At 35.7% G+C, this 16783-nt stretch overlaps 1 protein-coding gene across 1 annotated transcript in view; it reads left to right on the forward strand.

The window, feature by feature from the left end:
* Window positions 1–16387, forward strand: part of htr7c (5-hydroxytryptamine (serotonin) receptor 7c) — an 86777-nt gene extending 70390 nt beyond the window's left edge. Inside the window, exons 2-3 of the mRNA XM_002661973.8 lie at window positions 11341–12314; window positions 15492–16387. Coding sequence (XP_002662019.5) covers window positions 11341–12088 — 748 coding nt within the window. The 3' untranslated portion in view covers window positions 12089–12314; window positions 15492–16387. The remainder of the gene's footprint in view (window positions 1–11340; window positions 12315–15491) is intronic.
* Window positions 16388–16783: the final 396 nt, after the last annotated feature.

Below are 16783 nucleotides of genomic sequence, written 5' to 3' on the forward strand. Positions count from 1 at the left end.
CTCAGTATGGCTTGAAGATGATCATCATTAAGTCTAGACCTGTACTTTGACTTATTGAAGTCCTAGGGAAAAAAGTGGGGGAACTCACTCAAAACTTCCATTCCCTCACCTAAAAAAAAGGCGTATATATGTATAAATATATGTATAAATAAAACACCCCCACCCCACTCCAGTCACATCAGTCTGTACCAGTCTGCATCTACCTAGTGCACACATAGGGCTCAACCTGTGCAGAGCATATGCCCTTTTTAGTCTTGCATAGAAAGTGCCCTTCCAAAATAATCAAAATTGCCCCCGCGACGCGACACACCCTCGGTCCCGCCCTTCAGTTGGCGCGCGATAACACCGCTCTTGAGTACGCGCGCGACAACACAGCTGATTGAGTGACAAGCGCGCTGTGTACGGATAGAATAAGCGGAGCGGGGAGCGCTCTCTCTCCCCGCTCCGCTGATTCTGTCAGAGTACAGCGGTCGGCGCGGGCCACAAAATATTGCACTGAGGGCCGCAAATGGCCCGCGGGCCGCGAGTTTGAGACCCCTGCGCTAGAGTCTCTCAGCTGGCCTAGGAATGCCTTGGTATCCCCCCGGATGAGCTGAAGGAAGTGTCTGGGGAGAGCGAAGTCTGGGTTCTCTCCTAAGACTGCTGCCCTCGTGACCCAGCCCCGGAAAAGCAGTTGAAAAAATGAATGAATGAAAGGTCATATTTTGCCAAAACTTTGCATGAGCACATCAAGTTCAGCTGCAGAAAGAAATGCTGATCTCTTTTTTCAGATGTAGCCATGGTGACTTGTATTATCTGCCTTTTAATAGTCGCAGTGTGAACTCTGAATCAGTCTACTCAGACTTGATTAACCTAAGATCAGCAGTTCTGAAACCAAAAACTCAGAGTTTTTAATGTCTCAGTAAGTCAACTCAGAGTTCAAGTTTCAACTCCAAGTTGGTTGATCCTCCTTACTGAAACAAGCCCTTGAAGTACTGGATTTGTTATTTTTCCTGTTATACCATATACCATTACCGAACTGTGACCCCAAAACCGAGGTATGCACTGAACCGTGACTCCAGTTTACAGTTACACCCCTAGGTGTAAAATAATTACATACTGCTGGCTCAATATCTTAGCAAAGATGTGTAATTTCAGATATTGCAACATGTTGTTGCGTCATGTCTTGTTGTGGAGTCACTCTGTGTTTCTTTGCCAAAGCAAAAGCACTTTATTTGGCTTTCAAAAGTGACCCTGACAGGCTCTTCAGTTCAGCAAAGATGACATAGCTGAAGTATTCAAGTTGACACGAAAAGAAAGCTGTTCTAAAGTTACATCATCTACCCCGAGCATTTAAAACAAATATATTCATTTTGACTTGCCTAAAAAATAAGAAAGGGATTTTTCAAAATCAATCACTATATATGCAGTCCTGCTTTCATTTCCCTCTTTGCAAAAATATTCAAACATGTTCAAATATAGACAGTTATTTTCACTCTTGCAGACATACACTGACTCTTTCTTCTAGTTGCCTGTAATCTTTGCCTTGTGCCTTAAAGTTTAAAAGTTAGCACCAATTTGGTAGTGCCTCATAGATTTAGTATGACATCAAAAGAGAGCAGAAATTGCACTGAGATTACATGAGGATCTTTATGGAAAGCTCATTCTTGCATCAGTGTCTCCCGAGGGCAAGGGTCAGGGCAATGAGACTCCTTCATCAGACCTTCAAGAGCTGCAATCTTCTAGCTCTTTAAACACGTTCAAACTCGTGATTTAGCCACAACAGACTCAATGGCGACATCAAGGTCAATTTCCTCCGCATCAGAAGTGGCAATAATAATATGACTGATCTTTTCCCTTTTCATGCATTTTTCTTCCAATTCTGTGCTCCCGCTCATCAACTCATCTCAAGTGGGTGCTGATTGGTTCAGACAAGAAGTGCTCAGACAAATGCAATTTGTGCCACCATGATCCCATCACGCTGCAGCATTTTTGCCCCTGATGTGAACTTAATTTCTTTCAAGAGTTCACACTTAGCTGATGATTAATTATAAACTTGTTTGGCATGCTGTCCCGGGAGAGAGCCCTGAGCTCATGAGATCCTCGAGCCCAGGACTCAGTTTGAGTTTGAGCTCAGGTAGATCTCGAGAACTCCCCTGCTGTAGCAAGTGAATGCTCTTGAAACTAATTACTAACTAGGAGCGTGTCTATGTTGACAATTTGGCTTGTTCAATTGGCTTAATTGCATGTTTTTGGGCGGTGGGAGGAAACCGGGGAACCCGGGGGAAACCCACGTGAGCACGGGGAGAAGTGCAAAACTCCGCACAGAAATGTCTGCTAGTTTTGGTAGAGCCAGGAACCAGAGACATTCTTGCTGTGAGGCGACAGTGCTAGGCACTGGGCCACCGTGTCACCCGTCTAAGAAGGAGGCGTAGGGGAGGAAGGGGGGACTCTTCGAAACGAAGATAGCAATGGAATAAATCCCAGGGTATTTATAGTAGTTTAGGAGTCATCTGATTGGATAGTAGTGAATTGGATAATGCGGGTCAGCTGCTAGCAATCATAAGCACGTGATCCTCTCGAAATTTGTTTATACATAAACTTCACTTAAAGTGCTTAAACTCTCGCTTTATTCACATTCGCTTCTGTCATCTTGTAAAGCACCACCTATTGTCTTATTGAGTTGTTCCAAGCAACAAGATTGAAATGAGTCAATGCATTTGCAGAACATAATGGTTTTAGGAAAAAAAAAAAAAAAAAGTTGCATCTACTCTGATTACATACAGCGGGGAAAATAAGTATTGAATGCGTCTTGTTTTTTTTCCCTGGGAACATTTACAAACGAGCTGTTGACATGAAATTAAACCAGATTTTGTTAAAACCTCAAACATTCCGCACATGAAAATAAAACAAAACAAACAAATCTGAAAAATTTGTTATGTGTAATGACACAAGGAGAAATGACTGAACTACTGCATTGTGTTTAATACTTTAAAAGGAGACTCTCATATGGAAAATAAAATCACATGAATTGCTAAGGTGCGAGTTTTTCACAGACTTTAACAGAGTGTAAAAAAATCATGGTTCTGTGGATCTCGTCTATCAAGTCTGATATTTATTTTGTATTTTCAATTGGATTTAAGTCAGGTGATTGGCTGGACCATTCTACAGATTGATTTTCTTTCACTGAAAGCATTTGAGAGTTTCATTGAATGTGTTTTGGATCATTGTCTTGTTGAAATGTCCAGCCTGGTTTAATCTTCATTATCCTGATCATGTAGTTGTTGAACTGTATCATCAGATAATAATTTACACTGAGGACGGGGAGGAGGTTGTTTAATAATACTGAGAGATTTCAGCTGTTGTCTGGGCTTTCACTGGCTTTTTACACCTCCCTTTCTTCATGTGTTCAATACGTTTTGCCTTTCCCCCTTCATTTTATTACACATAACGTAATTTGTGAACTAATTAGATTTGTTTTCTTTGCAAATATGGATTTCTAAAGTCAGCAGCATCTTTAGAAATATGTTTTCTAAGAAAAAGGGTGAAGTGTTCAATACTTATTTTCCCCGCTATATAGAGATACAGATTTTTTTAAACAGAACACTTTGTAAGTATGGAATTTGGTAAAATATTACAAAAATAATTTGTTTAATTTTACACAGGTTTGATAATTTTTTTATTTCAATAATCTATTTAAAACATTTGTTATTTAGAATGTTTTTCTTCAAATAAAATGACTACTGATCAGATTGCTAAATGTCTTTGTTGATATTTCATTGCAATGCTACATTATACCTAAAATTGGGATGGAATGTCATCAGTAGTTTACAGAATAAAACAACAATTGCATTTAATTCAAAAACATGACTCAATTTATAATTTTAACATTTATCCCACATAGCTTTTGCCACATAGTTTATGAGGACTCTCCATTGGCATATTATATTTTATACTGTAAAAAAATGTGTGGAGCCAGATAAGTCTAAAAAATACATTTATGAAACAAAATTAAAACATGAACAGCACAATTCACATTTACAAAATCCAATTTAGATTTGTGCATTTTTGAATCATCTTTTGAATTTACGAATTAGATTTGTGTATTTTCGAATCGTATTTTGAATTTACCAATTTGATTTGTGTATTTTTTATCGTCTTTTAAATTTATGAATTAGATTTGTTTATTTTTTTATCTTTTAAATTTTCAAATTGGAAAAGTGTGTTTTTGAATTGTGTTTTGAATTTACGAATTCCATTTGTATATTTATGAATTGTGTTTTGAGCATACAAATTGGATTTTGTAAATGTGAATTTTGTTGTGGATGTATGATTTATATTTTATATATGTATTATATTTTTGAGACTAATATTATATTTATTTTATATTTATTTTATAATTTAAAATATAATTTTATATTTATGTCTAATCCCAACCCTTACAGGAAGCCTGTGACAAAAAACTGTGACAATAAGCATGTCAGTTTATCATAAAATGCCTGAATTTATTTTTAGTTTGATCTTGAGTCTGAACTTTAAATGTGATGTTTATATTTCTATTCTTCTATTCTGTCTTAAAGAAAAGAGAAATATAAGGTTCTTTCATCGTTTACTCACCCTCGTGTCATTTCAGGCCTCCAACACCACTTTTTTTATTCTGTGAAACACAATAGAAAATATTGAATATGAATATGAATAATGTCTTGCATGCTTTATTCCAGGTCTTGTGCAGTGGTATGAAATTTACAAAGTCATTAGACAATGGAAATCTCATTGTGATTTGAACATGTATATATTTAAATTTGGTGCATCACAATCACTGTCAAGACATCCCTGAGTCAATATAACTTGTCAACACTGACGTCAAACCTGGTATGACATGTCTAGATGTGCCATAGTGAATATATTTTTAAATGTGAAAGAGCTGTGAAGGCCAAATTGTATCCTGTGTTTTCTCAAGAGCTGTAATATTGCACATAAGATGCCAAAGCTTAATATTATAATTTGATACGTCTTATTATAGAATCATAATCCAAATGTTTTTTTTTTTCAGTTTCTTGGGAAAATGTCAAGCAGATTTGAAATGTCATGAGTTTGAATACATAACAATTTAATTGGGTAATACTAGAGTAAAGTAATCACACACTTCGGCTTGGCTTTAATATACATAATCTAAGCATAATCAAGACTTAATGCTTACTTTTTCTCAAGAAGCACAAGTGCCTCTGAGATTTTAATTAAAAACAGCATTTAAATACATCAGGAGTCTAATTTTGATATACAGGTGAAGTCAGAACTGTTAGCCCCCCTGATTTATTAGCCCCCTGTTTATATTTCCCCCAATGTCTGTTTAACGAAGAGAAGTTTTATATAAACATTTCTAAACATAATAATTTTAGTTTTGTTCTGTAGTATATCGAAAAAAATATATAGCTTAAGGGGGCTAATAATATTGACCTTAAAATGGTGTCTAAAAAAATTATTCTAGGCGAAAAAAAAAAACACGAAAAAAGAAAAAAACAAAAAAACAATAGAACTTTCTCCAGAAGGAAAAATATTGTCAAACATACTTTGAAAATTCCTTGCTCTGTTAAACATCATTTGGGAAATATTTAAAAAAGAAAAAAAAATCAAAGTGGGGCTAATGATTCTTACTTTAACTGTATCTTTTTGAATGTAGCTGCTCGTAGTGAAAAAGGATTTTTTTTAACATTTTATTACTTTGGTCTCTTTTACTTTTCATTAAACATTTGTATTTTGTATTACTGAGTGATATATTAACCAAATTTCTTTTCTGAGCGTGATACAGTTTGCATACTAAAGAAGCATTTTTGCAGAAGTAGAAGTTTCCTGCCACTGCATGGCTGGAAAGATAGAGCGAGTATATATGAAAATAACTTTAATTTCTCATTCAGCTTTCTTATACAATGAGATGTGCTTAAAAGGTGTGAGGACAGAATGTTGCAGAGCATGCCTTATCTGCTAATAATGTCAGCTTAGGTGCACAGAGACCTGTAAATACTGGAGTCAGGGAAATGCAGAGTTGCTGCGAACCTCCTGAATGTAATTCTTGTATTGCATTGGTGTAACGTAACCCAGAGCTCTCTTATCGAATTGCTTATTTGTATCTAAGGCCCCGTTTACACTGTCAGGTCTTGATGCCCAATTTCGATTTTGTTTTCTATGTTTGATTTTCTATGTTTGATTTTTTTTCACTCTGACAGCTGACAGTGTGCAATTGACAGTGACAAACCAGCACATACTCCCTAGAGCCCTGTTCAGACTGCAAAATGTTATTGTTGGTACAATTATGTATTAAAATAATGATGTAATGCAACATTCAGATCATATGACGTGAACCTTGATGTGTCATGGATACCAAATATGACATAGTACACCAATTACTATGTGACCAATTATTGCCAGAAACAGAATCAGAATCAGTTTTATTGCCAAGTGTGCTTTACACATACAAGGAATTTGTTTTGGCTACAGAAGCTTCTAGTGTACATAAAGTGAAATATGGGAAAAAAAGACAATAAACATTCAACAGAGATGCAGTTAAACTGTAAAAAATGCATTTCTTACCTAGATTTTTCCCTTGTTTCTAGTCCAAATATCTACACAATTTTAAACCAAGAAGCATTTTCTAGACAAGCAAAACATACTGTCTTGTTTTTAAGAAATAATATGCCAAAATGAAGTGAGTTTTTCCTTAAATCAAGCTAAATAATCTGCTAATGGGGTGAGCATAATAATCTTGTTTTTTGATTTGTGATAAGATTATTTAGCTTACCCCATTGGCAGATTATTTTGCTTGATTTAAGGAAAAACTTGGCATATTATTTCTTAAAACAAGACAATATGTTTTGCTAGTTTAGAAAATGCTTCTTAATTTAAGAACTTTTAGATATTTGGACTAGAAACAAGACAAAAAAATCTTAGTAAGAAAAGCATTTTTTGCAGTGTAGTCAAGAAATCTGGATGTTGAATTGTATGTACAGATTTGTTATAAATATACAGGTTATATGGTGCTGTTTACAAATGCGAATGGAGAAAGTATTGCATTGTATATTGATATAAGGTGCTGTATACAAGTGCGTATGAGAAAGTATTGCACATGTTTATTGCACAGTTGGGGAATAATTAACTGTTCATAAGGTAGATAGCCTGAGATAAGAAACTTCTCCTGTGTCTGGCTGTTTTTGTGCTTGGTGCTCTGAAGCGCAGACCAGACGGTAATAGTTCAAACAGGTAGTGTGCGTCCAGAGTGATTTTGCGAACATCTATGACTTGCATTCTGACATCAAGTAGCTGCATAAATTACAAATCTCGTAGATAAAACCGTTATAAAAACAGTAGATGCATTATGTGCCAGCAAGAGATGCTTTTGGAGCTGCGGAAGCGGTTTCCCAGCAACAACTGTAAACAAAGCAGTCCTGTATTCATAAATGCTAACGTTACTTTAAACAAAGACTACACAAGACATGTCACTCATGTAGTTTTGAATGGGGAAAAGTGTAATGGTCAATGAAGCCCAACCTACTAGTACAGGAGGCAATCATTGATCGCTATAGATTGACATTTCTCTGAGGGAGAAGCTCAGACCAGACGTGTGCTTTTAGGACAGTTTATGTGGCCAACAAACACAATGGAATCTCAGCGAATACTTGTTTCACTGACATAAGAATATCCGCATAAAGCTTTAAATCTCTACTTTTAAATGACCCCACTACACAAGAAAACAAAACCTTTTTGGTTTTGTAATCTGTATGAAACGAATGCGAGGTACAGTCCGTCCTGTTAAACGCACATCACATGACAGCAGCAGCTACTCAAACGCCCACAAACTTGTAAACAAAGAGTTGCTGTCATTTCTGGAGGAGATTTACCATCAGGACCAAGTTGTGAATTACTTCACAAGCATTATTTAGAGGATGAAAAAGTGTTACACTGCCATAAATGAGGTTGGTGTCGTGATCTTGTTTCTTTCGAGTGCGCATTAGCTTGAGCACCCTGAAAAAAATGCAGATTTTGTTTGCTTCGAACGTTTAGAAACTAAACTTATGACAGCTGTTGTTTGTAATTTTATTGTTGATTCAAAAATAATGTAATTGTAAGCTTGGCAAACAATTTTTGAGAATTTAATGTTTCCCCATTCAGATAGAATGGCTGAGCATACTGCCTGAGAGGCGATTCAATGGCCGCCAAAACAAAACTTTCAGTAGACAGCCGGTTACCGTCAAATACATACACTCATATGAAAACTCTCACACAGCCACAAATAAATCAATGTATTGGAAAACCAGTGTTGTTATTGTGAGAACATAATGAGTGATTTGTAAGTTGACATGCTAATCCCAGTATTTACAGGCTGCTGATTTGTTTTATTGTTCTGCTTTTGATTGTTCTGCTGTTTTGTTTTTACTCTTGAACACCACTGATTGACCATTGTGTTCAAATGCTCCAAAAAGTATTACTGTGATCCAATGATGATCACTCGACACTTTTCAACAAGCAATATTATACTACACAGTATTTCCACACACCTATTTTTACGTGCATTTTAATGTATCGAAGTTAAGTCAAGCTAAGCTTTATTATCCTTCTGCTACATGTGTGGACATACGGTGAAATAAAATGTCGAGTCTCGCAGGACCACAGTGCTACATAAATAATTATAAATATGAACACAAAACTGAAGCTATTTTAAACATATAGATAACTAACATGCCAGAGTGGTAATCTAACTACTAACTATACATATGCTATAAATACTTAAACTTCAAACATAACTTAAAACAGACTATAAAGTAATTTTACATAAGACAAAACAATGTTATGCAAGATATTGTGCAAATGTGTTATTTAAAGTTAAAGAAAACAAGTAGTGCAACATGATTTTAGGTACATTCATAAGTAAACATTGTTTGACTTTTTTTCTTTTCTTTAAACCTGCAGAACCCCGAACAATGTCACGAATTTCTCTTGCCTATCTTAAACCAATTGTAATGGTTTGTTTTGGTTTAATTTGGAATTTCTCCAACCAGTGCAGAGCCCGAGGGACAGGAGTCAGACACAGTGGCTCAGTGGTTAGCACTGTCACCTCACAGCAGGAAGGTCCCTGTTTTGAGTCCTGGCAGGGACAGTTAGCATTTCTGTGTGGAGTTTGCATGTTCACCACATGTTTGCATAGGTTTCCCCTGGGTGCTCTTTTTCCCCCACAGTCCAAAGACACATGCTATAGGTGAATTGAATAAGCTAAATTGTCTGTAGTGTATGATTGTGAATGAATGTGTATGGATGTTTCCCACTACTGGGTTGCAGATGGAAGGGCATCCGCTGTGTAAAACATATGCTGGATAAGTTGGTGGTTTATTCAACTGTCGGGACCTCTGATGAATAAAGATACTAAACTGAAGGAAAATGAATGAATGAATGAATGAGTGATTGTAATGTAAGATGGATTTTAAGTAAAGTGTCTGGTGCATATAGAGAAAAGAGTGTTTCTACAAGTGGTATGTCAAGCCTACATTCATGTGTAAAGCACACTTCAGAAATTCATGCTTTTATCTAGAGATATGAAGTGATTCTATGAAAGTGTCTGGTGCAAATGTGCAAAACTGGTGCAAGTGTCCGTTAAAGTGTGGCAGAGATGAAGGAGTGTGTTTTCTACAAGTGGTTTGTCAAGCCCACTATCCAAATGCTTAAAGGACAGGCCATGGTGCACACATATGTTGAAAATCTGCATTAAAAAACCTATGCGTACTAAAGAGGAGGATACATTTTTTATACAATACAAAAAATGTGCATAATCTTCGATGGAGTCACATTTATTAAACAAATTCCAACATGAACTTCAAATAGTGTGACTTTGTTCAAGGTTCTCCCTCAGGAGAAATTTGTTGTTAATAAAAGCGCTCTGCTGTACATAGACACCCACAAGACAACTGTCATGTGAAGAGTGCTGACAACAGAGTTAAGGATAAAAATGCAGGTTATTATGAGAATGGTCAGGCAGACAATGGTCAAATAGGTATTTGCAGAGCAATCCCAAGTCGTGGTCAAAATGCAGGCAAATAGTCGGTGCGGGCAGCAATAAATTAAAATGATAACACAAAACAAATGTCAAAACACATCTAAGCAAGACAATGGAAACATGTATATTGTTCACAAACAGCATAACAAGATTTATCAACTGGTGTGTGTGTGTGTGTGTCTATACTGCTTATAAAGTCAAAATAATCAGTGTGTGTTTGTGTGTGTGTGTTTGTAATCAATGCGAAACAGGAATAGGTGTGAGTCTGTGGTGTATGACAGGATTTGTAGTTCTTTTGGTGGCAGATTTGTAGTTTTCCAGCAATCTGTATGGACCTGATCGCTCGTCACTGTGACAATAACATATAACAAAGACATTAATCCTAATCCTAAAATCCATCCTAATTAAAATACAGTTCCATTAAAAACATTAATTTAAAAACACAATGTATACCCACTGCCCTTTTATGCTAACCAATGTTATCTTATTTTTTTTACCCATCCTACCGTCATTGCTCAATCAATTTAATTGAAAAAAGTATTTATATCTTTTATACCTGCATAATAGCACCCTATATCTTCTGCCAGAATTCATCAGCTCATACTCCAAAAACAACCTATGCAAAGAATCAGATAAAATCTTGCTGGCCTGTTGAATTATGCACAACTCAATGATGTCTTGTAGTAAATCGAGTGTCTCAATTCCCATAATTTTCCCTGCCACTCTCATCACGTTATTTACTTGTTCTCATTTTTACTGTTAAATTTCCAAACCAATGATTCCATATCTTGAAACAGACTCTATTGTTGCTTTGTAAAAAGGTTAGCATTATGCTGCTACTCACTCCGAATAATCTTAGTCTACGTAAAAAGTGTAAGCGCTTCTTACACTTGACACATGAGAGTGCCAATTAAGCTCACAATCAATATGAACCCCTAAATATTTATATGAAGCAACCTGCTTAACATCTTGATTGTGAACCACAACAGAGCTCCTATCATTCACTATCGCTTCTATTATTTTTTAAATGGGGCTTTATTTGCAAATGTTTTCAATCATAGTCATTTTTGTTCAGTTTATGAACACACGGGCCAATCAGTGGTCTTAAAGAATCCACTAAATTTCAGTACTGAAGAAAGTACTTTCAACATCTCCACAGATTATTTATTTAACCAGAAAAGTCCCATTGAGAGACTAAATATCTTCTACTAGGGAGTCCTGGTCAAGACAGGCAGCATTTATGGACATCTATTTTTAGTCACAAATTTGAAATACTAGCACTGTCAAGCTCTGATTATGACTTTAATTTGTTTGGATTGCAGATACCTTGGCATCACCCGCCCTTTGACCTACCCTGCTCGTCAAAATGGTCAACTTATGGCCAAGATGATCTTTGGCGTGTGGCTGGTGTCTGCCTCCATCACGCTTCCGCCATTTTGCGGCTGGGCGAAGAACGTCAACACGGCTGGCGTCTGTCTGATCAGCCAGGACTTCGGCTACACCATCTACTCCACTGCTGTGGCCTTCTACATCCCCATGATCGTAATGCTCTTCATGTACTACAAGATCTTCAAAGCTGCCAGAAAAAGCGGCGCCAAGCATCGATTCACCGACTTCTCCCGCAGGGAACGACTTGAAACCGTCGCCAGCGAAGCTCTGAGGATGCAAGGCCTAAAACCTCAACACACGCCTGGAGTAGCAGAGGAGTGCGCCGCTCTTTCTCGATTGCTCAGCCGCGAACGACAGAACATCTCCATATTTAAGAGGGAGCAGAAAGCAGCGACCACACTTGGAGTGATAGTTGGAGTTTTTGGGATTTGCTGGCTGCCGTTTTTCATTCTTTCTACAGCGAGACCGTTTATTTGTGGGGTCAAGTGTAGTTGCATACCGATCTGGCTGGAGAGGACGCTGTTGTGGTTTGGATATGCAAATTCATTAATGAATCCCTTCATTTATGCTTTTTTCAATCGGGACCTGCGATCCACCTACAGAGACTTGCTACGTTGCAGATACCGGAATATAAACCGCCGACTGTCGGCTGTTGGTGTGCATGAGGCACTGAAGGTTTAAAAAAAAAAAAAAAATAAGAAAAAAAGTGAAGTTATAAAGGGTGACATTTGGCCCCAATTTGGTTGACGCACAGGTTAGTGATGATGGAATCACTGTCAGCCAAGAAAGACTTCAAAGCTGAACAATGTGCAATGCTACATTCACTTTTTTATTGGCAGAGTCTTAGCAAATGCAGGAATCACAGGCTCCTGCTTCTTCAGAACATTCATATTTGAGTTGCATTGAGGTCAGTATTTTTTTATTTTTTTTGATAATGATTTTGCTGTTAGCCGGTGGGCTATGATGTGTTAAGCTTGATTTCACTGAGGATTTGAACAAGCAAAATACCTGCCAATTCAGCACTTATTCTTGAGCCATAACAAAACAAAAAACGGAAAATAATAAATCAATAGTAGTTAACAAAAATGCTGAATTCATTAAAACAATATAAATAATGGAAATGGACTGTAGGCAGCTAAAATAAATACAGAAACATATATACACTACCGGTCAAAAGTTTGGGGTAAGGTTTTTTTTCCATGTTTTTTTTCCATGTTTCTTTTTTTTTAAGAAAATTACTCTGTTCTTCAACGTGCCATTTATTAAATGTAAAATATTGTTAAAATGTTACATTTTAGCCAGCATCAGGATGTGGACGCACTGTAAAAATTTCCTTGCTCTGTTAAACATAATTTGGGAACTATTTAAAAAAGAAAAATAAATTAAAAGGAGGACTAACAATTCAGACTTTAAATATCTTTTTAAATATATATATATATATATATATATATATATATATATATATATATATATATATATATATATATATATATATTTATATATATATATATATATATATATATATAAACAAAACAAAAATAAAAATCAATTATAATTAGACACAGCTTCCAGCCCCAATATATTAGAATGGTCTATTTCATTTTATTTCCAAGCAGAAATAATCATACATTTCTCTATAACTTACATATGACACCCACTAAAATGTCATTTAATGTAAAATTAAATTATATATCAAAAAACCTTGTCATGCATAATCAGAAAAAGAATCATTTGATGGCATAACGTATAATAAGACTCTTTTTAAATTTTCTATTTAAGAATCACAGTGCAGTCCTAAATACGTATTAATAGTCATTTAAAATCTTTAAATTTAAACGTTATCTCTGTTTTGCCCATTTGTTTTTGATGAATATATATCTTATACTGAATGATAATGCAACATTATTTCACCCACATTTCCATATTTTAGCATTTTTATTTTCACAAAAAGTATTTGAATGCAGACACTTTACTTGCATTTAATATGCTTATCACTTTTGCAAATTTAATTGGATGCAGACACCAAACTGGGACATCTCATCAATAATAAATGTAAAAGAAAATGAACTAAGCATTTTTGAGGTGGAAGAGGTGGAAATTTGTTAACAGTCACAATAGTAACTTGTAGAGTTAACATTGTTAACAATTGTAATCAGTTAAATTCTTGTGCAATTCCGGTGTTACAGTATTACTGGTGGCCGTGTTAACTATTGACCATTACCAGATGTAAACTATTCACCTTTTCAGATTGGCAGATTTGTCACTTTTTCCCTCAACAAAACATGCATTGATTTGACCAACTGCGATAAAACATCTAATCTCATTTCCTGTCATTTAGAGCTATTCTGAGAAAATATCAGCATGAGAGTTTGTAGAAATATGTAAACGCGAGTCCATGGAAACAACACAAGTCCAAAACCAAAACAAAACATATTTTGACTCATAAAAATATTATAACCAACACAAAAATGTGTAATCCTGAATAGCTCAGTTAGATAGGTCGATTGATACTTGTGTTGAACTTTTTGATTGTACAAGTTCGAATCCCGTTGAAGACATTCAAATTATAATTTTTTTTTTAGATTAATTTTGGTTATATACTGTTCTGCCTAAATATTAAAATCAATAACGTTTGCAATGGCACTGACACAAAGTAATAAAGAATATTTATTTGGTATGGGCATGCTTTGTTGCTGTGAAAAAGTGACAAATCTGCCAATCTGCAAACATAAATGGTTTACATAAGGGAAGGGTTATTAGTTAACACGGTCGTTAACCGGCTACGCTATTTACAAATCGTCACTATTGTATAATACCTAATTTAACCAATATAATAATATAAAAGATGTGAAATTTGTGTGCTAGGAAGGTATAAGGAGTAAAATGCCCTGCAGGCACAGGACCTAAACATGACGCCATATTGACATTGTACCCCATTGTGGGGGCGTTGGATTTTGTTTGGAAATAAAAATCAGGTTGACATCAGATCTTAACGTCAGGTCAACGTCAATGTCCAACATCCATCCTAAAATCAACCTAAAATCAACCAAATATCAACATCTAATCATGTTACACCTTAACGTTGTGTGGGCGTTATCACTATGACATCTATCAGACGTTGGATTTTGATCACTTTGCAACAGAACCTAAAATCAACCAAATATCAATGCAATTTGACGTCAGGCCGATGTCAATGTCCAACAACCAATCTAAAATCAACCAAAATTAATGTCTAATCATGTTACACCTTGACGTTGTGTGGGCTTTATCACTATGACATCTATCAGACGTTGGATTTTGATCACTTTTCAACAGAACCTAAAATCAACCAAATATCAATGCAATTTGACGTCAGGCCGATGTCAATGTCCAACGACCAATCTAAAATCCACCAAAATTAATGTCTAATCATGTTACACCTTGACGTTGTGTGGACATTGCCACCATGACATCTATCAGACATTGGTTTTTGGTCACTTTCCAATACAACCTAAAATCAACCAAATATCACTGTAATTTGACATTGTTATTGGACGTCAAAATAACGTTGTCTTTAGACGCTGACTAGACATTGAATTTTGGTCACGTCATGACCCTAAATCTAACCTAATATTAAAATATTATGATGTTGTATGCTTGCTGGGTGCATATTCTCAAATTGAAAGAAATAAAATGGGAAATAAGTTAATTAAATAGTATTAATTACAATGGCTATTTCTTTAAAGCACAGGAATATAGTTTATAATTTGATCTTTTAAGAACAGTGATAATTGAATATATACAGTCCATTTTAAATGTGTCATACAATGTAAAATTGGGCTATTTTAAATGATAACCTGACAATTTTTTCAATGACCTTAATCAACCTTCTAGGCAATCAATTATTTTACAGCTTGGGCTAAGTTAATGCAATCCTAAACTAACTTTCGTCACATTAATAACAGTAGCACTCGCATGAAGTTTAGATCCATAAATTCATAACAATCAGCTCTCTTTTTTTTTGCTGTCATAAAGTGATAGGCTGCGATTACAGACATGCTCTTGGCTGTTCCTAAAGCTGTTAATTTTCTCATCATCACAATAGATTCTGCAATGTGGAACAAAAGTGCAAGTCTTCACACTTGCCTGCTTCATACTCAGCCAGTCACTGGTTAAAACTGCCACCGGTTCATTTATCCGCATTAAAACAGAGATCATGTTGATTCCCATGACCAGCGAATGTTCTGAAGAAGCACACGACCACCTTAAAGCAGATGTTCTGTACATATCTGGTGCCAGAGTCTCCAGAGGAGGAGAAATAAGGGCTTTTGGCCAGTTGTCACTATGAGGCTTGACTGATATTGGAAATCCATCAGAATGTGTGTGTGTGTGAGCGTGAATCCCTGCCTTGAGACAACAAGAGACAGGACTCTCACCTTGCTTTTCCAATGACTCAGTGCGTCTATTTTAAGAATTAAAAAAAAAAACACACACACACAGAATAGTCGGCTGTCGTTGATGAAACATCAGACTCTTCGGGCCTTTGTGCATATGCTGTGATCCGCCATTGTCAGTTTTGTACCCTTTTCTGACCCGATGTGGCAATTGAAAAAGACTTTCAATGCCTTTAAGTGTCTCTTCAACCGTGAATGATGAAACTCATGGTAAGAAAGATTACGCGGGGACTGGGTTTCTGTGAAATGACTCTTAACGGATAAATTATTGACCGGACAACTTGTTGGACGTCTAGAAGAGAAATGTTTTTCTATGTACAGTTCTATATGTGTGTTGCCAAATCTTTGTGAGAAGCTTACAAAGCGTTTCTTGTCACAGATTTTTAACCCCGCACCAGAAATGTCAAAATTGCTTGTGCATTTTTGTGTAATACCTTTTTTCCCACAAGGACTACACTACGTGTTTTGCCAAGTTTGTTGATGTAAAACAAAGCAAAGAAGAAAATGATGATGGTTCAGAAGGAAATAAATTAGAAGAAAAAGTAAACCAGGTAATCTTTTGACATTTTTTACTTCTATTGGGCATTTCATTTGGAAATTTTTGACATAACATAACTCACAGTTGAACTACCAAAATTATAATGCATCTTTCAGGAAATAAACTATGTAGCTGACAAGTAGTTCCTGAATTCTGTTGCAGGTCAATCGTTTGAACCACATTGGTTTAAACTTAAAAGTGGTTGTCTGCAATGAGCCTTTAGATAAAAATTCACATAATCAGATGATATACCTGTTTATATATATATATATATATATATATATATATATATATATATATATATATATATATATATATATAACAGTTCTGTGTGGTTCTTAAATCTGATAGCTGTGAGATATTAAAGTAATATCAGCACTCCTACAGCCTCTTCACCCTTGTGTA

The sequence above is a fragment of the Danio rerio genome, chromosome 5 (assembly GCF_049306965.1).
Source record: "Danio rerio strain Tuebingen ecotype United States chromosome 5, GRCz12tu, whole genome shotgun sequence".
NCBI lineage: Eukaryota > Metazoa > Chordata > Actinopteri > Cypriniformes > Danionidae > Danio > Danio rerio.